General features: G+C 40.7%; 1 protein-coding gene across 2 annotated transcripts in view; it reads right to left on the bottom strand.

The window, feature by feature from the left end:
- rassf5 (Ras association domain family member 5) overlaps window positions 1-16,976 on the bottom strand; it is a 65,123-nt gene extending 48,147 nt beyond the window's left edge. Inside the window, exon 1 of one of the 2 annotated variants that reach the window (XM_017713032.2) lies at window positions 16,425-16,976. In XM_017713032.2, the coding sequence (XP_017568521.1) occupies window positions 16,425-16,851 (427 nt within the window). In that variant the 5' untranslated portion in view covers window positions 16,852-16,976. Of the gene's footprint in view, window positions 1-3,941; window positions 4,315-16,424 lie in introns of those variants that run through there. The other variant, XM_037532344.1, reaches the window with a different exon arrangement.
- Between the last annotated feature and the right edge of the window lie 5,675 nt (window positions 16,977-22,651).

Raw genomic sequence — 22,651 nt, 5'->3', positions numbered from 1 at the left:
GGACGGGAAATGTGACCAATGTACAGATACTGTGGACAAAGGCACCGCTAATGTGTTTCTATTGATGCTTTAGGATATAGAAGCATCCCCAGTCTCAAAGCTAAGCCATTCAGAATGGGTGCTAATTAGGGCCAAATGTAGTTTAGTACAAAAGTGTGTGTGTGCTGTGATCGCTGTAGGACAGATGGAGTCAACACACTGAATACCTCAGTGTTTGTCTGGAACCTTATCAGCACTTAACACACATGCAAAACAGGCATATATATTTAGAATGGCGACCATATATCAACTGCTTTCTTTAGGCCTAAAGTGAATGGAGTATGTCATGGCCTTGAGGTATTCACAAAGGAACACATTTTTAGGATGGAAAAAGGCTGATAATCTGAGGTCATAAGTAACCAACAGTGCAATGGCTCCGAAGAGGTTTGAAGGCCAAAAAACGAAAACGGGAAACAAATGGTAATTTGCTAGAAACAAAAATGCAACCAAAACATAAATCATCCTTAACCGTTTCTGAACAGCAACATTAAATTTCTTACATTGTTAGTGGTTAATAATGTTTTCACTGTGTGATGATGTCATGTGTCATGATGAGAGAATCTATGAGAAATTTGCTTTATAGACAACATGTAACATTACATTTGGGCTTATTTTGGTCAGAAACTGGTATATTATTTTGTGCATTTTTCTTGGCAAGAAAAGACATTGAATCTGCTCAGAACAACCATACATTCCATTTCTAAGCAGTGCAACATAGAACTAGTATGACAGCAGCAATGTTACAATTTATTATTTATTACATATGTATTAAATTACTGTTATTAACAAATGACAATTCCAATAAATTCAAGTTCTAAAATTGGAGTCATATGAAAAAGTCATGGAACATTTAATATTTTGTTTAATTTTTTTTATGATGACCTTAGCAAACACATAGAAATAGTGCACTAAAATTGACCAAACCATGTCATATTTAAGTCTGATCACTGTAAAGAATGTGTTATTTTATTTTTCACTTAGAAAAGAGACAAAATGATAGCTGGATGATTGCTATATGTTACAGAATAGTATACCTGTCTGTTATAAATGTCATCCAATCTAATGCCAAAAAACATGACAGGTCTAAAGATATGAATGCTATAGCTGTAATAGTAAGGGGCACATGGAATAAGAGCCAGTGCCTCAAATGAACTGTCATTTCTTTATCCAAGATGAGACTTGAGTACTGGGTATGAAATATTCATCCAAGACCTCTCAATGACATGTCCAAATTCCCCCCCCCCCCCCCCCCCCCCCACCCCCTGCCCACTGCTTTCACACCAACCATGCGTATTTGGTATGTGTCAGCATCTGTGGTGACTCAGCATGTGTGAGGGAGGATTGCACATCGGGCAGCCAACCTTGCCATGTACTAGAGAGGGCGAGAAAACCAGTAACGTCATCCCATATGCCCCATGTTTTAAAGGTCTGACCAAACATCAATACAAGCCATCATGCAAGATCTCCACAGAACTCTTAGTTGGGATGAACCACTAGCTACATGATAATCTAACTGGATCATATTTCTGGAAATACTCTTTTGTTGCATTCTTAACAAAATTAAAAACAACTATCATTTCCATAGCATTGTTCCATTTAGTTTTTATCCAGACAGTGTTTACTTTAAAATGTTAGACGTCAATTCATGAGGCTCAATATACAATACTGTGCGAAAGTCAGAGACCACCAGTCATTTGTTTATTTTCCAGTCAGTCTGTCTGAAGGTATAAAAATGCTTAAAAGTTATAGCAAAAATGGGACTCCTAAAATCACACAAGACCTGGCAGTCCACCAAATTGTCAGATAAGCAGTACTTAAAGCTTTCATCTTTGAGAGAAAATAGAAAATGAAGCTCCACTTTTGCACTATTGCTGTCAAGAAGCACTTACAAAAAAAAAAAAGCACTTGCACTTCTCTGAAAAACTGAAAGCAAGTTTCCTGAAAAAAATGGAAGCTGTAATAAAGGCTAAAGCACAGATATGCAAAAATTGTATAGAAAATTAAAATTTAGGTGTTGAGGCTTCTGTTAAATGTTTCCTAATGCAGAAAATGAATAACTTTTACTTAATGGAGAAAAAGAGCCTCTGTTGATGTGATATTATTTGGATCATTCTCAGCATAGCATGAGGTCCATGAGGGGCTCTGTGCTCAGAAACTAACCACTGGTGAAGGGCTAGAGGATGCCAAACAAACTGTGTATCAACAGATAGACTGCACAACAGCTATGTGGAGCTACAAGGTGGATGTTTCTTGTAAAGAGGTTGATTAGGGTATAAGAAAAGTGAGAAAGCCTCCAGATCAAAGTCCGTAAACTTCAAAATTGACTGCTCAGTCTCTGTCCATCCATCTGACCTCGATTCATCAGGAACCAACAAACAATTCCAGGTTCCTCTATGAAAAAAGACATAATAGACTGAGAGTCCTACGAAGGTTGACATTAGGCAACTAACACACCCTAAAGCAGATCACTTTGTATTCATTAGCTTCCTCCACTGCATCTTTGCTTTCCTCATTTGACTCCAAGAGACTGCCGGTTCCAGATCGATGCAAAATTCAGTTTTCATCTCCATCCGGCCTCTCGTCAAGAGTGTCTGGATGACATCAGCATTGAAGGTCATGTTCAATCAAAGTTGTCTAGACTTTTAAAGCAGTTGGTCTGGAGCAGAATGATCAAAAGGAGATATGGGTAAGGAATCAGCATGAGACAGCACACAATTTCAGTGCAACACCACACATACACACACACACACACATACACACTGACTCCACTATGATAAATCTGCATTGCAGTGTGTATAAACAGAGTGGACGGTGGTGATTGGGCTGACGATGTGATAACACAGAGATAGTCCTGACTCCGGCACATTTCTCCCTGCCTGTACTGTTCACTGGAGCATTCTAGAACCATAGGGGCTTTACACAGCATGAGCTCTGGATCAATGAACAGCCCCTGCATCTCTATTCAAGCCACACTGCATGTGAACAGAAAACAATAGTGTGTGTGTGTGTGTGTGTGTGTGTGTGTGTGTGTTTATTTATATATATATATATATATATATATATATATATATATATATATATATATATATATATATATATATATATACACATATATATATATATATACATACATATATATATATATATATATATATATATATATATATATATATATATATATATATATATATATATATATATATATATATCTGTGTGTGCGCAAACATTTAAAGAGACAGCAGTCATAAAGAAAAATAATAAATACTTAATATTTAGTGAGAGAGAGAGAGAGAGAGAGAGAGAGAGAGAGAGAGAGAGAGAGAGAGACACACACACACACACACACACAGTGTAATTGAGAGAAAAACACTGGACACTAAGTGAAAGCATAGAGAGACACTAAACAATGGGAGAGGTGAGACAGACTAAACATTGGGGGGGGTATGAGAGAGAGAGAGAGAGAGAGAGAGAGAGAGAGAGAGAGAGAGAGAGAGAGAGAGAGAAAGAAAATGTGATGCTCCCTATAGAATAGAACTGGGCTATTTTAGGAAGTCATTGCAGAGCCCTTCAGTTACAGCCTAACTGAATATCGAGATCATACATTAACCTTTAACTTCACCTTTAACCTGAGCTTTACAAAACTGTATTAATCTAGCACAGAACTGAACATTTATTCTCTTCTTCTTTCCTGTCCTCTGCTTCTCTCACTCTAATTCACTCACCTTTACTGTTACTCAAGTGGAAATCAGACAACAACAGCAGCAGCACATAGACTTAACCTAATCTAAAGAGTCTATATAAGTTCCACCAATACAAAAACAAGCTCCAATACAAAAAGTCAACACCAACATCTTTCTTGTATTCCCAGCAACCCCGCTCTCAACCTCTGCCCCTTGTTTTACCTGCCAGCACAAGAGCGCCGCTGCTGCTGGATCTGCGGAGCAGTCGTAGCCCATCGGACCACGAGCGGGATTTAGGCAGACGTCTGAAGAGGCGTCCGATGCGGCGGGACACCTGCGTGAAGCAGGCTCCTGCAGCCGCTGCCTCATCCTGGGCTGCCCTCATGCCGCCGGGCGGGGCTATCTGCGTCCGGCCACGTCCATGACCCCAGCTCCAGCTCCAAGCCCGCTGGCTCCAGGTGCGGTCCCGGCCGGGGCTGGAGGCCGGCGTCTCTGTGGCGCTGTGCTGAGGGCTGTCTGTGCCAGCCGCTGCTGTGCCTCCACCATCGCAGAGCTGCGCTGGGCTTTTAGTGGCGCACTCTGGCTCAACACCCCCCACCCCTGCCCCCTGTGCCACCCTGCACCCCTACCCTCGCCCAATACCCTCTCTCACATGCACACAAACTGCCCCTACCTCACTGCTCATTCATTCACTCAATCGCTCTCTGTGGATGTACTCACTCAGTGCCACTCTCTCATCCTGCTTTACACCTGCTCTCTGCCTACCCCCTGTTTTTCTGACTCAGTGCTGCTTGACCACTCACTCTCTCCCGTTTTCTCACTGTCACTCTCTCTGTTGGACTATTCCCAGTTTTCTCACTCCGTGTTGCTCAACCACTCTCCCTCTCTCCTCCTGTCCCCTCATTCCCACTCAGTACCGCTTGACCACTTCCTCTCTCTCTATCTCCCACTCTCTCTCCCCTCCCCACTCTCACACCCAGCGCCGCTTGACCATCCTCTGTCTCTTGTCCCCTTGTTTTCTCACTCAGTGCCTCTCGATCACTCTCTCTCGTCCCCCTGTTTTCTCACGCAGTGCGGAGTGCACTCAGGCCGATGCAGCACCCACACATCCTCCTCTGCAGCACGCTTTTCATAGCCTTCTTAAAGCTACAGATACGCACACTCCCTCTCGCTCTCCTCTCTCCCTCCCTCACTCATCCTACCTACTTTCTCCTTATGTCGTCAACTATGGCTGCTCCACTTCCGCCGTGTGAGTGCATGAGAAAATGTGAAGGAGTGTAAAGACAGAGATGTGGGACACTTGTGTCTCTCTCTGTCTCTCTCTGTCTCTCTCTGTCTCTCTCTGTCTCTCTCTGTCTCTCTCTGTCTCTCTCTGTCTCTCTCTGTCTCTCTCTGTCTCTCTCTGTCTCTCTCTGTCTCTCTCTGCTGGGTTCCTACCGGCCAAGAGACAGTCAGTGTTGATGGTTGTGATGGTATATAATGATAGAAAATAATGCTAATTAAAAGAGATGATTATGCGCTAGGTGGTGTATAAGCATGAAAGGACAGAGCAACATCCTGCTCCATTATGCAGGGCTATTGCTATTAGTGAAGATTACAGCAAATATAACATTCGGACATAAACACATATTAATGAACTGCCACATACATCTACACACAAAAAAAAAAAAAAAAACACCCCATCATGGTCTATTTTGCATGCCTGTTGCTGCTGTAATGACAAACCCAAAGCATCCAAACATAAATGCATACTGATGATCTTGCACGTATATTATTGCTTCACCACCACACTCACCACCCACCCACCCACGATGAGTAATAATGGTGAATTCCAACATCAATGTGTAAATAAATGCTAATGGGTATTATGCTATAGATTTATCAGGGCAAATTATTGAAACTTCATTGCCCTTTGCTAAAAGGAGAGACAGAGACAGGACAGAAGAGTCAAGGGTGACCTAATTATATCCTGCAACTCCCCATAGTTCTGTCACAGTTAGCTCTCCGCACCACTACTTTCCTTATACTGAGCTACAAGAGAACAAACTGATCCTGACCTACCAAATCACACTGTTATGTAATGCAGCACTACCAACATAGAGAGCACTTTACAATAATCTAGTACTTCTATTTATCACAACTTTGAGATACACCTACCTTATGCATTACTCTGAAAAAGACACCATATGGCTCCAATTACTTCTTTTGCACTGGGACTTATGTAAACCCTAGTTATGCCAGAGGGTGGCTGATACAAACTGGGCATGGCAACAGGACCGCAGTATCTAACTGTATATCAACAAGGTGGACCTACAAGACGTTTCAAATAAAGTGGCCATAATATAAGCAGTACATGATATAAGCCTCCATGGTCTCAGGTCTTCACATCCTGAAAGTCTAATGTGTGTTTACCTTTGATTCTGAGCAGCTATGGAGTGCTGCAGACTGAAGCATGGCTTCCTGTGTCTGTCAGCCGGAGTGAAAGGGGCATTCAAAAGCCCAACACAATATCTCTCCTGTTCAATAAGCATCTGAACAAGGTTTCGCCTGTGCGGCAGTGACCACTAAAATGTCCGTCCATGCAGCAGAACATATGTTAGGGGCTTGTGGGGCAAGATCCAACCTACACAGTCCAAGAAAAGAAGACTTGCAAAAGAGGGAATGGATGAGAGAGGAGAAGCCTACAGGCCACTGGGAGAAGAACGTGGACGTGACAGCTGATCTTTTCAATGAATGGTAACCAAATTGTGACCCCAGAACCTTTGTCCTTAAAGCCACTGAAGGAAATGGCAGCTAAATTAACCCAATCTACAAGGAGGACTGACTATTACTGCAAATCAGCCTGTCCTCTACAACCATCAAGTATAATCCTATAAGATAAAGTAATTAGTCCTCTAAACTGCAGGTTTAGTATTTGCTTCTTAATCTTATGACTTATTAAAGCAATAAGCTACTAATGCTCAACACCACCCTTTAATCATGGCAAAACTACTCCAAGACAAGGCCTCAAGTTGCTCATTGCTTTTATAAATTGACAACAAATACAACGTAAGATACACTTATTTTTAACAAAATAATACACAATACCTAGCTCACAGTAGGTTCTAATTTAAAAGCAACAGAACACTGAAAGAGTAGCCCATAAACAGTACAATAACTTAGCACATTATTACTGAATTGACTTAACATGCAGTCATTTATGCACAAATCAAGTTTGTTTGAATGAGACCCAGCCAATCCGATTTTGAGCTGCACGTTGTCTAACATTCATTGAATATTATGAAATATTCAGTAACAACTATGAAAGTAATATGCCAGTTATGTAGTGAGGGATTAAAGTGAGGGGCCCTATACAGGCCTTTCCGGTTGAAGAGGTTAAGTGGTGGATTAAGTGCTTTATGGACAGTTATGGCCCTTTTGAATGCAGTTATACACAAGAGAGGATTCCTGTTTTTCTCTTTTGCAATATTAAATATTTGGCCAAAGGGGTCTATGGGGCAAAGAGGGGTCAAAGACACTTGAAATATGAGACAGCGTTTCCTCTTTAGCTGAGGGGTAAAGCAGAGGACAAGCATTCAATGACTAAATGTCAGTGTTAAAAAACAAATGATAGATGATAAAATCCACAATGAAGGGTCCTACTTCACATTTAATCTAGGTCTCCTGCATGATATGTAAAACTGAGCTCTGCAGGCAGTGCAAGCCTAAGTATTAAAGACATACCCCGCATTCATGGCCCGACTAGTGCAACGACACATGAGTATTCGCTCTTTGGCCACTTTACTAGAAACACCTCTTTTGCAGCTCCACCTTGTTTGTGTGCAATTAGAGACTCTAGCTCATCTGTTGATTAACAGTTTGCGTTGGTCATCCACTAGCCCTTTATCAGTGGTCAGTTTCTGACCACAAAACTGCTCTTGGCTGGATATTTTTGGCGCAGTCGATTGTTCTCGACCTGGCAGTGACACAAACATGTCAAGTCTCTGTCACAGCTACTATACCTGATGCACTTGTACCAACATCACACACTACCATATTCAATGCATGTGTTTAGAATCCACCACCCAGATAATATCTGGCAAAAGTGGCTTTGTGGTCAGAAACTTACCAGTGATGAATGAGATAAAGGATGGATGACCATTTCTTCAGGATATTAGGACCACTGTCTGTAATTATACAGCTATATGTACGGCCTATAAACTAGGTATGGTAGGCGTTTCCAAAAAGTGGTCAGTAAGTGTATATAGGTTTATTAGAAAACTAATCAACGCCACATATTGTACATTAAACTTCTTTAATGGTACCCCTCATATCACCAGAACGCGCTCGCTCCTCTCTCTAGTGCTGCATTTTCCTGGAACCTTTTTAATTACAAAAATTAATCTGACGTCGGACAGCCACGCATGAGACTTAATCCATCTGCAAGACGGATGAACACAGTTGTACTCCATCAGGGATTAAGCGCAAGAGCAGACATGCGACATCCCTCAATCATCGAGAAAAAAAAGGAGTAGAAAGAGGGGGAGGGGGTTCGCTGCTTAAAATGAGCCAGATTAGAGTAGCAAAGCCAGACTGATGGGCTGCTGTGCATCTGAGAGAGAGAGAGAGAGAGAGAGAGAGAGAGAGAGAGAGAGAGAGAGAGAGAGAGAGAGATATTCAGCATTCTCAGAGCTGTTATGGCTGATGAGCAGAGACAGGCTTTCGTAAGGAGTGTTTTGATGCTCATAGTCACAGACATGTGGCACCGGATGCTGCCTACAAGTGTTTGCCTGCATTGGATGGCCTGAACAAACCTCGCTCACCTTGCACAAACCTTCCTTTGCCACACTGCCACTGTAATGACTCAGCAAAGAACCAGATAATACTCCTCTTGGTGAGAACTCTTGTGCTGGAATAACACACACAACCTTGGCCTATATATTTTTAAAAGCTGTACATTTGTAGAGAAGAGTCACAATCAGCCGTCAGTACAGTAAGAATTCCACAACTGTCCACTATGTATATTTTATATACAGTTTTGTGCAGACGTATGGGCATCCCAGTCAGAAGTGAACAAGGCTTTTTTGATGTTTTAAATAAAAGACATTTCTGCACATTTTAACGCACATTTCTTCAGAATTTAACATTAGAAGAAAACCAAAAAACAAAATGTGACTAATATGTTGTTTTGTTTTTCTAACGTGTTACACTGAAATGAAATGTCATATGTAAGTTTGTATGTCATAGCATATTATATAAATTTTCTCTGTAACCAAATTGGTTGTATTACCCTTGAAAATAGCCATTCCAAACTTTTACAAGTCATCACGATGCCCACCTTCACACATCGACTGTAGTTTGATTGTCACATGTGAGACAGAGAGAGATATAGAGAAGGATAAAGACAGAGGGAAAACAAGAGAACAAAAACAACACGGAGAGAAAAAATGAACACACAGGAAGTGAGCTGTTTATGGTATGGACGTAACCACTGCCCCAGCAGCTCTCTCATTCAGTGTGTATAATTAAGGGCTGTGAGTTAAATAGGGTTGTGCAGCATCGCTCTCTCTTTACCCCGCCTTCACCACCACTGCCTCTTAAATACACCATTTCCCAGAATGCCACAGGAGCAGGCCACTTCAAAACAGTGTCAGTGCTAAATTCAGAACCTAAAACAGAAGTGTTCCATTGTGCTGCAGCAACAGGCCCTTTAAAAGAACATTCCACCAATTTTTCTAAATGGATGCATAGTTCAGTAATTGTAAAAGAATGTCATGTAGAGAGGTTTGGTGTGAAAAGTCACACTGCAAAGAAATTTATCCAAAACAATCAGTAAATCTACACAGTCTTCTGAGATTTTATATGTAATGTTACTAATAATAAAATGGTGGAAAATCTGCAAAAAAGGTTTCTTTGGGTACTATTTTGCCTTACAATGTCCTGCATGTCCACCATGAACAGACTTAAAATGTACTTTTTAGTCCAAAGGTTTACCCCACAACTACTGTAAAATAATGTCTCAGCCATCATAATTATAATCTGTGTAACTATGTAAGCATATCTTTTATTCCATGAGAGAGAGAGAGAGAGAGAGAGAGAGAGAGAGAGAGAGAGAGAGAGAGAGAGAGAGAGAGAGAGAGAGAGAGATGGACAGACAGACACATAGAAAGAAAGAGAGAGAGAGAGAGAGAGAGAGAGAGAGAGAGAGAGAGAGAGAGAGAGAGAGAGAGAGAGAGAGAGAGAGAGAGAGAGATGGACAGACAGACACATAGAAAGAAAGAGAGAGAGAGAGAGAGAGAGAGAGAGAGAGAGAGAGAGAGAGAGAGAGAGAGAGAGAGAGAGAGAGAGTGAAAAAGAAAGAAAAAGAGCAAGAAAGAAAGAGAGAGACAGAGAGGGAGAAAAAGAAGGAGCAAACGAGCAAGCAAGCAAGAGAGAGAGAGCGAGAGCGCGCGAGCGAGAGAAAGAGAGAGAGAAAGAAAAAGACAGAGAAAGAGTGAGAGCGAGAAAGACAGAAAGAGAAAAAGAAAGAAAGAGAAAGAGAGAGCACAAGAGAAAGAGAAAACGAGAGAGAAAGAGAAAGCGCGAGAGAAAGAAAAAGAAAGAAAGACAGAGAGAGACAGAGAGGGAGAAAAAGAAAGAGCGAGAGAGAGAGAGAGAGAGAGAGAGAGAGAGAGAGAGAGAGAGAGAGAGAGCGCGAGCGAGAAAGAAAGAAAGAGAGAGAGAAAGAAAAAGACAAAGAGAAAGAGTGAGGGCGAGAGACAGAAAGAGAAAAAGAAAGAAAGAGACAGAGAGAGAGAAAGAAAGAAAAAGAGAAAGAAAAAAAGAGCATGAGAGAAAGAAAAACAGAGAGAGAAAGAAAGAGAGAAAGAACGAGTAAAAGAGAGCGAGCGAGAGAGAAAGAATAAGACAGAGAAAGAGTGAGCGAGAGAGAAAAACAGAAAGAGAAAATGAAAGAGAGAGAGAGAGAGAGAGAGAGAGAGAGAGAGAGAGAGAGAGAGAGAGAGAGAGAGAGAGAGAGAGAGAGAGAGAGAGAGAAAATAATCATTTCAACTACTTCTATCTAGGTAGCCTAGCTGTCTTAAAATGTTACATTCATTGGAGATCAAATAGTAAGTTAACAGAACAATGTGTGATACGTCTCAGCCTACGTCCCTGTTAACTGCTTACTGAGAGGTAGACTTCAGAGGCATTAAACCCGAGAGAGTTTCTCTAGAACAGAACATTTCAACATCAAGCCACTCTGAATGACTTGGTTACATCTTAACAATTTGATTATGAAGGACTTAAAAGAAATGAAGAACATAAATTCATTGGTATTCCCCTTTAACAGCATAACGGTGGGTTCACACGCATGACCCTAAATTTAACACTATTCAAATAAGTCATGTGATCATGCGTTTAGGTAGATAAAGAGCATGGCATTTAAAAAGTGAAATAAAACAAACACACATAACTGCTGGGACTTTCCACAAGTGTCCAGTTTTGTTCTCAAAAACCACAACAAAACCTCAGAGGAGAAATCCTCCCTTCTCTCAGATACTGGATTAAACGTTAAAGCAGAAAGAGGAAGAAAACATGCTCAGATTAAAAGAACCTAACTATCCAGACAGGCTTTTCTGCTTTAGGCTCTTTTGCCATATTAAAGTCACATGATTTAAAGAAAAGTGATGTAAACCGCATACTCTAATACATGCGCTCTCTCTCTCTCTCTCTCTCTCTCGCTCTCTCTCATTACACAGTACTGTATATGAGGTGTAATGGTCAAAGACCACCTTTTACTGATTTAATTTCCAGTCAAAGTGCACATTGAGTACTGTAAATTACTGATGGACAGAAACAGGAGATCTGATTTAGAGCAGAGCTTGATTTTCTCCACTCTCTCAACAATGAAGATTTTATTTAATCTGTTGATAAACAGTGTGCTTTAGTCATCCTCTAGTCCTTTACCACTGGTTAGTTTCTGACCACAAAATTGCACTTGACTGGATATTTTTGGGTGGTGGATTGTTCTCGACCTGTCAGGTTCTTTGATTGCTCATGGTTCTTTATAGAAGCATTTTCTTTACTAAAAAACCCTGAAGAACCATCTTTTTAAGAGTGATTTATCAGATGGTGATTGTTCTGGTGGTTTGCCAGGTCTTGCATGACTAATTGGAGTTCTGTTTTTTCCATATCTTAATCATTTTTTGAGCTTCAGCATTTTCACTTATTTTCCTTTGACTTTTTTCTTATGCAGCTGGATTATCTTATAGCTAATCTCCACAGAATAATGTATTTAATGGCCATTTTGACTGGAAATTAAATAAATGAAGGGTGGTCTCTGATGGATGCTGTAAGTAGGTTAGAAAAAGATGCAGAGGACCAGAAGAGCCAGGCAGCACAGAGACTTCAAAGGAAAAGTATTACAGTCTATTAGAGCACAGTGTTCTGCCTCACTGCCTCTGAGGCCAAGACCTGTACCCAGTGACCCAGCACTGTGTCTTAATTGACTTCACCAAAGAGCTCTGGCAGTACAAGAGAACAATGAGGACAAGGACACAGACAGGTAACAAAGAAACAAACTGCTGCAATAAGTATTATTGATATCAGGTGGAGGGAAGACAGATCAATGCATATCATTTAATTCAGAGGTACCATTTCTGGTCACTTATAAAAGCAATTAATACACTTGAATACACTAGATTATGTTGTTGTAAGTAATCAAAAACAGACCAAAGAGCTGGTACTATTTGGGTGGTAGGTCATTCTCACCACTGCAGTGACACTGACATGGCGTTGGTGTGTTAATGTGTGTTACACTAGAACGAGTGTATCAGATACAGCAGTGCTGCCGGAGGTTTTAAACACCTCTGTATCACTGCTGGACTGAGAATAGTCAACCAATGAAAAATAGCCAACCAAAAGTCCTGTGGGCAGCATCTTGTGATCACTGATGAAGGACTAGAGGATAACTAACACAAACTGAGTGGCAATAGATGAGCTACTGTCTCTGACTTTACATCGACAAGGTGGTCCAACAAGTCAGAAGCGTGTAATAGTGTGGACAGCGGGTAGAAAACTAATTAATCTTATACAATCTTATAACAGTGTCACCTTGAATACACATGCCAAATCTATCAAGTGACAATCATAATGCCAGTCAATCAACTGTCATTAAAAAAAATCTTATCCATTATCTGTAGAACTGTGCAAAATATATTAATGAAATGACATGACTGTACACTACCCCACCATTTTTCTGTGTATTTTGAGATTATGGATGAAACATCTGGTTGAAAGCGTTGTTGAAAGAAAGCGCACCCACTTTTTTTCCATTCTACGTTGCCTTAAATGTCCTCTAAAAATTTTAATGTTTTTCACATGGTATGGTGTGGTAGGGCTGGACGACATGGCAAAATCACAATACATCACAAAACTTCAAGATATTTTCACTATACACAATATACATCACATATTTAGCTTTTCTGAGATTTAATAAATTGTAACTGATAAAACAGAACCAGTAATGCCACATTAAAAACTATGATGATTAAAAAAGGAGTTGTTTTAAGTATACTCACAACAGCGTGTTTGGCAGTGCTCGATTTTGTAGACTTCTTTGGTTGTTTTAAGTATACTGCCAGCTTTAGTAAATCAAACAGTTATTTCAAATGCAAGAGACACTGTGCCTGTGCTCGCATGACATTGTGCATATAGTTCATTCTAATCCACCAGTTTAAGCAGTTAAAGCCAGAATTTGCATCAGTAGAGCCCTAACATTTGGAAATGGTGCTGTCCAAAAACAACTATGGCTTTAATTATAGACTACATGATATCAGGTTTAAGTATCATAGTGACTCAGACTGGTATAATTATGACTCACACTGTTTGGATCTGAGCTAATAGACTGGAGAGGATGAATTAAAGGCCTGTAGAGCATCTTTCTGAAGCAGAACATGAAATCCTCTAAAAACTCTCAATCCAGTTTTCGATTTGTCTTCTGTTCTCTGAATTCCAGCACTTTAACTGTCCTCTCACCGACAGTAAAACAGCTCTCTGCAGTAACTACCAACACTGCAGAGTACTGCTGACGCACTGCCAACTCAGCACTGCACCACACACGCACTACAGGCATGCCTGCATACACACAATCTCTCTGATGCTGGCCAGGTAAGACTCAGAGCATACCTACCTGCTACATGCAAAAGGCTGAATATCATTCTATCTCTGGACATGTTAAAACTTGTATATATTCATTCACTTTCACTAGAAAGCATCATTCCACCTACAATACTACACTATTAGGTTTCAACCTCAGCTTCTCAGAAACCTGATAAAACGTATTTCCTTTGCAACTTTGAGTTTCATATCAGTTCATGTCATTTTTGAGACAACAGCGTCACAGACAAAGAATGTTGGCTCTGAACATTTCGGGGAAGGAGATGAGAGAGGTGGAGGAGTGAAGGAGACATCTTCCCTCACATGCCCGCCCCTTCAGTAAGATAATACGGGACAAACCACCTCGATCCTGATTTCACCAACACACAGAAGGGGAATTCCACAAATGTTTGTCTAAATCTCTGCCTAATTCAGTCGCTGAGATGCAAACAAAGGGATTCAGAGTGGTTTAACATGAAATGATGCAGAGAAACTTACCAACACAGTGGTGGTGATAGGAACCAGGGGTTCCTTATATTTACATTTGTTTTGCATATATGGTCATTTTTTCACTATCCAAAACAATTACTGAATTTGAGATCAGTGAACCTTCTTGTGTCTTCTGAGTTTTTATACATGATGGGGTTAATGGTTAATCATGACTGAGAAAATATGTTTTGCCTGTCAACACCTTGCATGCATATCTCCACCATGTATGCATATGTATATTATATATATATATATATATATATATATATATATATATATATATATATATATATATATATATATATATATATATATATATATATATATATAAAATACATTTTTGTGAATACTGAATTAAACTAGAGTGTGAACAAAGTCATACAAACTGGCTGTAAGCAAGTGCGAGTGTCGGGATGACAGGATGAATAAGTGTTTCTAAATCGGCTGTGTGTGATGGAGAGGGTTACTGTGCCCTCCTAATAGTGTTTATCTAGCTAGAAGGCCTCCCATTACTCCCACTGCAGGTAATTAGGCCTATAGTAGAGATACTGGCTGCTCCACATCCACACCATTTACAAACACGACTAAAACCATATGGATAAAGTACTATACTGTGATTGTTTCATATTGTGATTGTGATGCAATGTGGTTACAGATGAGCGCAACATATGGGGGGGACCCAAAATACAAATCGTGCCATAACTTTTGCACAAGCCATGTGTTACGGTTTATCCCCCCCCCCAATATGTTAGTCAGCAGACACAGTAACTGTGCATTAAAATGTGCAGAGGTATGTTTTCTGTAAAGGCTGTGTTATTTTTGACTTATCTTCACTTGGTCAACAACACATTACTTGATCAGGGATGCAAACTTTTTAAACCACTATATATGATGTGCATTGTGCTTTGAATAAGCAGCGTTCATGCTTTTAGTCAGTCAATCTACAGCAATGACTGTGTCCATCATTCTAAAACGCAGCAAATGAATCACACTTACAGCCACTGGACAAATCAGAATTCTGAGTGGTCAATGTCAAAAACAGGATTTTGAATACGGCATGTATTTTGCAAGTTTATTATTTGTACTTCCATCTTACTTATTAAGGAGATCTTAAAACTGAAAGTTAAACTGAGAAAAAGTACATAGTGGGTGGACCAATACCAAAGTGGGCGGGCGTAAGCCCACAGGGCCCAATCGTACTGTCAGCACCAGCCTCAAATCACCCAAAGAAGACCTGTGATTTGTCAAGCTCTACTGACTTGGGGGCAGATAGTCTATCATAAACATGACATATAGTGAAACAGAAAAACAAACAATGACCCCTGCTAGGGAACCCCCCTCCATCCTTCTGTGCCTTGCGTCCTCTGTAAAACCCCCGGGCCGTATCTGAAGGCCTTGTTTTGATTAAATGCTCTGGCATGATGTTATGACATGATTCAAGAAACAAAAACAACCCCCTACAGCAGGAAATACCAGCCAAACTAAGAAGAGTACAAAATGGTCACATGTGCAGATCCTCCTTACTCAGCCTTCTCCCCCAACACGATCAATCACCGTCTACCCCCAACCACACACACACTTTTCCCCTTGAATGTGCTGGACAGCAAAGCAGCAGATTAAAGAGGAAACAGTCATTCAGAGTGGCTTTACGCGAAATCACTGTGTATTGTAGGGAAACGTGTTGAATCAGATTTCGTTACAGTGGTGGTGACAGGAACCAGGGGGCGCCGTGTTTGCAACACAAATATAGCTATTAAAGGGTTCAAACATACAAAACCCCCTCTCACCTAAATACCATAAAATAATGTCTCATATATCAGTCAACATATTCATAACCATTCTATGTAATAACTCTCTGTGATGTGGCTTTTAGAGGCATTACACGCTTCAGACGTCTGGTTCCCATCCCCACCACTGCGAACAATTCTAACGTGGTTCGTTTCTCTAAAACGCAGCGTTTCACAACAAACCCCTCGGAATGACTCGGTTTTCCCTTTAATCACTGAATTATGCGGAATCGTTTGAAATGTCTTGTAACTGATCCTTTAAGCTTCAGTTGAGCCTGAAAACTGGAGCTTGTGTTAAGCAACATTCACTTACTCTCACACCTGCGCGCGGCGCTCCGTATGATTTTGCCGCACGCGTCGCAGAAGTCCCGCTTCACCACAGAGTGCGTGTTGAACAGGTGGCCCTGTCCCGCGCTGTCCGTCTTGGCGCGCGGCTCCGGTGGGCTCCAGCTGAAGATGGACCACGCCTCCCTGCGGTGTCTCTCGCTCCGTGCGCGCCTCACCACGTCCCCGCGCAGCCGAAGCCCCTCCGGCAGGCCTCCGTCTGCGCAGGTCCTCCAGCCGTCCGCGTCGCAGCTCGCGAAGGCGCCGTTATTGTTGGCGTTGGCGTTCTCACGGGCCGCGCGCTCCGCACTGCGCTTTCGCGAGGATTTCCGCGCGACTCTCCTGCTTGCGTGGCTCGCGAGTCTCGGCTCCAGGTGGTGCTGAGCCGGGTGCTGCCTCAGCGTCACGGACGCCATGGACGCTCCCAAACAAACGGTAGCGTTAACTCTGTCCGCGCTCGCGGCTGTGTGTGTGTCTGTGTGTGTGTATTCAACTGCCGTGTAGTGCCGCGCGCACGCCGCTCCAACGCTCTTTAAATGGCAAGAAAAGCACCAGCGCTCTTAAAGAGCCCGCGAGCTTGCAGCGCCCCGCCCCCTCACAGCGCGCGGAAAACCCCAACAGGGAATGCAGAACACGCCCACTGGAGATACGTCGCTTCACGCGGAGCGCGTCGTGTTTGTTTTGAACAAAATGCTGTGGGAGCTCATTGAGGCCGCGCTGTAAAGCCCACCTGCACATCGGAGTGAAGGAACGGAGTTAACCCAAGTTAAACACTGCGGAAAAAATTAAACCAACTCAAAAATGAATCGCTGATGTAGTAACTCCGATTCTGAGTAAGGTTGTTGAGGAATGCTTAAAACCTTGTGTCGCCATTTTTTGTTGTTTTTCAGTTTTTGACATAATATGAAAATTGCTGTTGCTCTTTACACTGTATGTAAATTTCATTACCATTGGACCAAAAGAAACGGCCCAAAATGACTTGGAAAAAAAATCTGGTTCCATTGACTTACATGAAAAGTAAAGTAAGTTTTTTCCTTCTCCTGTAAAGTTACCATTTGATTATGATACTATGATGTTTTCTTCCAACTAACAGCAAACTCTTAAGTTACAGTAAGTTTATTCAAATGTACTGTATTCACTATTTATTGTAAGTTTGAGTTGAATACAATTAGGCCAATAAAGGGTTGTTTTAAAAGTTTGCTTATGATTTAGGCTGGATTGTCTTCCCCTCTTCTAACTTTGTCATCACTGTCCAAAGAAAAACATGATTGTCAATTTCTACTTTTCTACATCATTTGAGCTCAGCGGTTGCCCTTAATTTCATGAGAAAATTTCATGATGAATGGACCAACAGAAATGCTCCAAAATGCATGGATTAAAATCTATTTACATGAACTTACTTTGAAAATGCAGAGGATTTTTACCCTCTTCAGTAAATTTACCATTTTGGAGACACAAAACTGCATATCATCATTGCCCAACAAAAAACAAGTAACAGACACCAGACTGTTTCTTCCATGTACTGGTCATTTAGCCTGTTCAGAATGAATTATTCTTGACACCTAAAGGGAGAAGCTGGTTGCCGCAGCACAAGCGGAATATATTCTAATGTTTTACGCTAAAACATGAGTTGTGCTGACAAAATATTCTAATTCTATATTTAAATGATTTGGATTTTCATGCTTTTCTTGTAACATTTTTGTCAATTTTAGACATTTTATATACTAAATTGCCAAAAGTATTTGCTAATCTGCCTTCACACGCATATGAACTTGAGTGACATCTCATTCTTAATCCATAGGGTTTAATATGATGTCGGCCCACCTTTTGCAGCTGTAACAGCTTACATTCTTCTGGGAAGACTTTCCACAAGGTTTAAGTGTGTTTGTGGGAATTTTTGACCATTCTTCCAGAAGCACATTTGTGAGGTCAGACACTAATGTTGGACAAGAAGGCCTGACTCGCAGTCTCCACTCTAATTCATCCCAAAGGTGTTCTATCGGGTTGAGGTCAGGACTCTGTGCAGGCCAGTCAAGTTCTTCCACACCAAATTCACTCATCCATGTCTTTATGGACTTTGTTTTGTGTACTGGTGCGCAGTCCTGTTGGAACAGGAAGAGACCATCCCCAAACTGCTACCACAAAGTTGGGGGCATGCAATCTTCCAAAATCTCTTGGTCTGCTGAAGCATTAAGAGTTCCTTTCACTGGAACTAAAAAACAACCCCACACCATAATCCCCCCTCTACCAAACTTTACACTTGGCACAATACAGTCAGACAAGTACCGTTATCCTGGCAACTGCCGAACCCAGACTCGTCCATCGGATTGCCAGATGGAAAAGCGTGATTTGTCACTCCAGAGAACATGTCTCCACTGCTCTGGAGTCCACTGGCGGCGCTTTACACCACTGCATTCGACGCTTTGCATTGTGCTTGGTGATGTGAGGCTTGGAACAGCTGCTCGGCCATGGAAACCCATTCCATGAAGCTCTCTCTGTTCTTTTTACGTGGCCTACCACTTCGTGGCTGAGTTGCTGTCATTCCCAATCGCTTCCACTTTGTTATAATACCACTGACAGTTGACTGTGGAATATTTAGTAGTGAGGTAATTACACAACTGGACTTGTTGCGCAGGTGGCATCCTATCATGGTACCACACTAGAATTCACTGAGCTCCTGAGAGCGACCCATTCTTTCACAACTGTTTGTAGAAGCAGTCTGCATGCCTAGGTACTTGGTTTTATACACCTGTGGCCATGGAAGTGACTGGAACACCTGAAATCATTTATTTGGATGGGTGAGTGAATACTTTTGGAAATATAGTGTAGATTGATAAATGTGTGGTAAATGTAACCTTAGTGAGTAAAACTCATCGTTCATCGTTTGCATATTGTCCATGTCTCTCTACCTTGTTTACTCTATTGTCTGCATGTTGTCATTCTCTCTAGCCCAACATCCCTTGAGTGTCTGCTTCTCTTCTAAATGTTTGTGACTTATCTAATATCAATCAATGACGCTTGAAAAGCAGTTCCCACCTGCTGCGGTTCTGTGGTGGCAAAATGCTACAAAGTCTACTTCTGCATCTGGTCTAGACTGTTAGCATTTGTCAAGCTGCAGAGTAGTATTAGGTTAAACTGGTTAAGAAATTGTTATTAATGCCTGTTATTATCAACTATCTGCAATTTAACATTAGTTTATTACAATTTTAACCTAGTTAAGCCTAACACTGAATTTAAATGACAATTTCTCAAGTGTACTGAGTTAGTACAACTATTACGTATAAGTCTGAAATACAACAAAATTAATGGAGTTAGTATGATTTAATCAATGCACTTAAGTGTATACAACAATAAACATGTTTTCTTCATACTCTGTCACTCAGTCACTCTTCATCAATGCCGCTTACCCTCCTGGGGGATGCTGGAGTCTATTGCAGCATTCATTGGGTGGAAGGCAGGAAACACCCTGGATGTGTCACCAGTCCATCAGAGGACAGACACACAGACATACTCACTCCTTTTTTTCATACTCAGGGATTTATTAGTTCATAGTTCAGGAAAATATTCATGGTCAAATGATCTGAGTTACTTAAACAGTTTAAGGCAATCAGTTTCCTCAAACCATTTGAGTTGACTTAACTCACCAATGGCAGCAGTACGTCAAACTATTGGCTTGGCATTTTGAAATTATTTATTTTCTCAAATTACGGACTTAACATTTAAAAAAATGGCTTACTTAGTCAAAATACTGACTTAAGATCTCAGAATGATAACTTTCTCAAAATATTGACTAACATTCACTAACATTCACTAACAAATATTGACTAACGTTAATGACTTTGTCTTCCACCCAAAGACAGCTGGGATAGGCTCCAGCACCCCCCACGAACCCTGAGGGAGAAGAGGCTTAGAAGATGTGTGTGCGTGTGTGTGTGTATGTGTGTATTGACTTTTTATGTCAAAACAGTGACTTACTATGTCTAAATAATGACTTTGATGAGATTTTGATACAGTGTCAGAATAATGAGTTCTTAAATTAAAAAAGATAAGTAATTGTGGGATAAGTCATGAATATATACTAAGTCATTATTTTGTCATACTGAGTGAATATTTTGAGATGTCATTATTATCTTATTTTGAAATTTCTTTTTTTTCAAGATCCCAGCCAAATTTATTTGACATACTGAGACCAGAAACAGAAAAAAAGTTACAATTCCAGTGGAGTTTTTTTCTCCTCTAGGAATGGGTTTTCCATAGAAAGCATAGAAAGTTTCAGAAAAGAATGAATGCAGTTGTTTTTATATAAACAGCTCATTCTTTACAGCTGTCTGATCATCAGGGCATTTATAACATCTTATTTTTTTTTCTTTCATTCACTACTAAAGATTAGCTTTAGCATCAATGAACCATGACCAGTCAGTTTGCACTCTACTGATAAAAATGGGTGTAAATGTAACAGTATTGCATTTATAGACATTCACCTCAGCAATATTAACCTATTTATTAATGCAATTAACATTTACATTTCCTTTGCTTTTGATGTTCTCTAATCTGATGCATGATGCATGAATCTGAAGACCTGAATTACATGGCTTTTTTAATACTTATATTAACCAAGTCTTTTGGTCACATGGGGCTACTGATTTAAAGACAACAGAAAATCCACATTTGATTGTGATTAAAATGAAGAAAAATGATACATAATGAAAAATAAAATGTAGTAGGTAAAGGTGTAACGATACAAAACTGCAGCATTTTAGACCAGTCTGAGTTAGTACAATAACAAATTTGGTTTCGGGTTAAAGGTTTGAGTCTTAAGTCAGTAAAATGTGTACAAGTCTAGGGGGCTTTCGCCAGAGTAGTGGGCTGGAGTGACGTTTCCTGAGTGGGTGTATCTTGCTCAGACTTTGTAGAACACAGGATGGACCTCAGCACACAGATATAAAAGATAGAGACAAATGTCATTGTATTACCTATACATTTATTAGTCATGGAGAATGTGGTATATGACACAATATGTTTACTACCGTTTGAAAAAGGGTTTCACACACATTCACACAGTTAAAGACTTTAAACATTTTGTATTAAGCACTTCTGCAACAGTCATTCTTCTGTTTATTTCATTTAAGGCTTATATTATTTTTGTCAAGCACTAGCATTTCAGGATTAGGCCTTAAACGTCAGACTTATAATGCAACCACTCTAGACTAGTCAGTAACTCCAATGAACTTAGCATGTTAATCATACAGTAATGAAAAGTGAGGAGCTTAAGTGATTCTGTAATTTTAGGGGTTCAGTTGCAACTAACTGCAACTTCATATCACATCAGTTAAGATCTGCTATGAAGTCGCAATTCAGCTCCACCACCATGGACCAATACAGTCCAAAGTACTATCTTTTCTGATTTAACCACAAGCAAAGCTCTCAAAGTTTCCACTGGACAGCCACTGCCTGGCCACAGCACGGTCTAGGCCACATGTCAGTAGTTCCCCCTCGAGAGACAGGATTTCCCCCCGTCACTTTCGAAAACCACCCATGCCTGTGGCACGAGGGAACCCAGCCCTTCGACGTCTTTCGCTTCCACAATAAAACACGGCCTCGTGAGGCCAAAAGTGTCCTCTTTTCTACACACAAACCCACCCAAGGCTAAACCAAAAATAAAGCATCGTGTCCAAAATAATACATTATTCATCACTTCCCAAAAACCCTTTTGCCTCTTTGAATTCATTAGGTTTTGAAAAGTAGAGGTTGTCCATTGTGTTAAATGGTTTATTTCCTAAGGGAGATATTCCACCTTCCTTTGGATGGGCTGGACAGCTGTTGTTTTTCTTGTAGCACTTGCCGAAAGTGTTTAAAACCTTTTTTTTCCCCACAAACACGGTGCTGATTATTTCTCCTGTGCAACCTCCATTCGTCATATGTTCCATTTTAAACAGGCGATATTTTTCTTGTATTTGCTTTATGTCCACTAATGACATTTCTGTTGGATGGTCTAACAAAAACCTTTTGTGACCTTTTTCTATTCTCTCTGTATTACACAGGCTGTGATGACCGGCTGCCGTGTATTGTGACTCAAAAACCAGCCCGAAACACTCCTTATAACTTTAACCTAAACTACTATAGGTGGAATAAGTTAAGTGATACTTTATTAATCCCACAAATGGGGAAATTCCACCTCTGCATTTAACCCATCCATGAAGTGAAATACCACATACA

The sequence above is a fragment of the Pygocentrus nattereri genome, chromosome 21, assembly GCF_015220715.1.
Source record: "Pygocentrus nattereri isolate fPygNat1 chromosome 21, fPygNat1.pri, whole genome shotgun sequence".
Taxonomy (NCBI): Eukaryota; Metazoa; Chordata; class Actinopteri; order Characiformes; family Serrasalmidae; genus Pygocentrus; species Pygocentrus nattereri.
The sequence above is the reverse complement of the archived record's forward strand: the minus strand, read 5'-3'. Positions and strand labels throughout refer to the sequence as shown.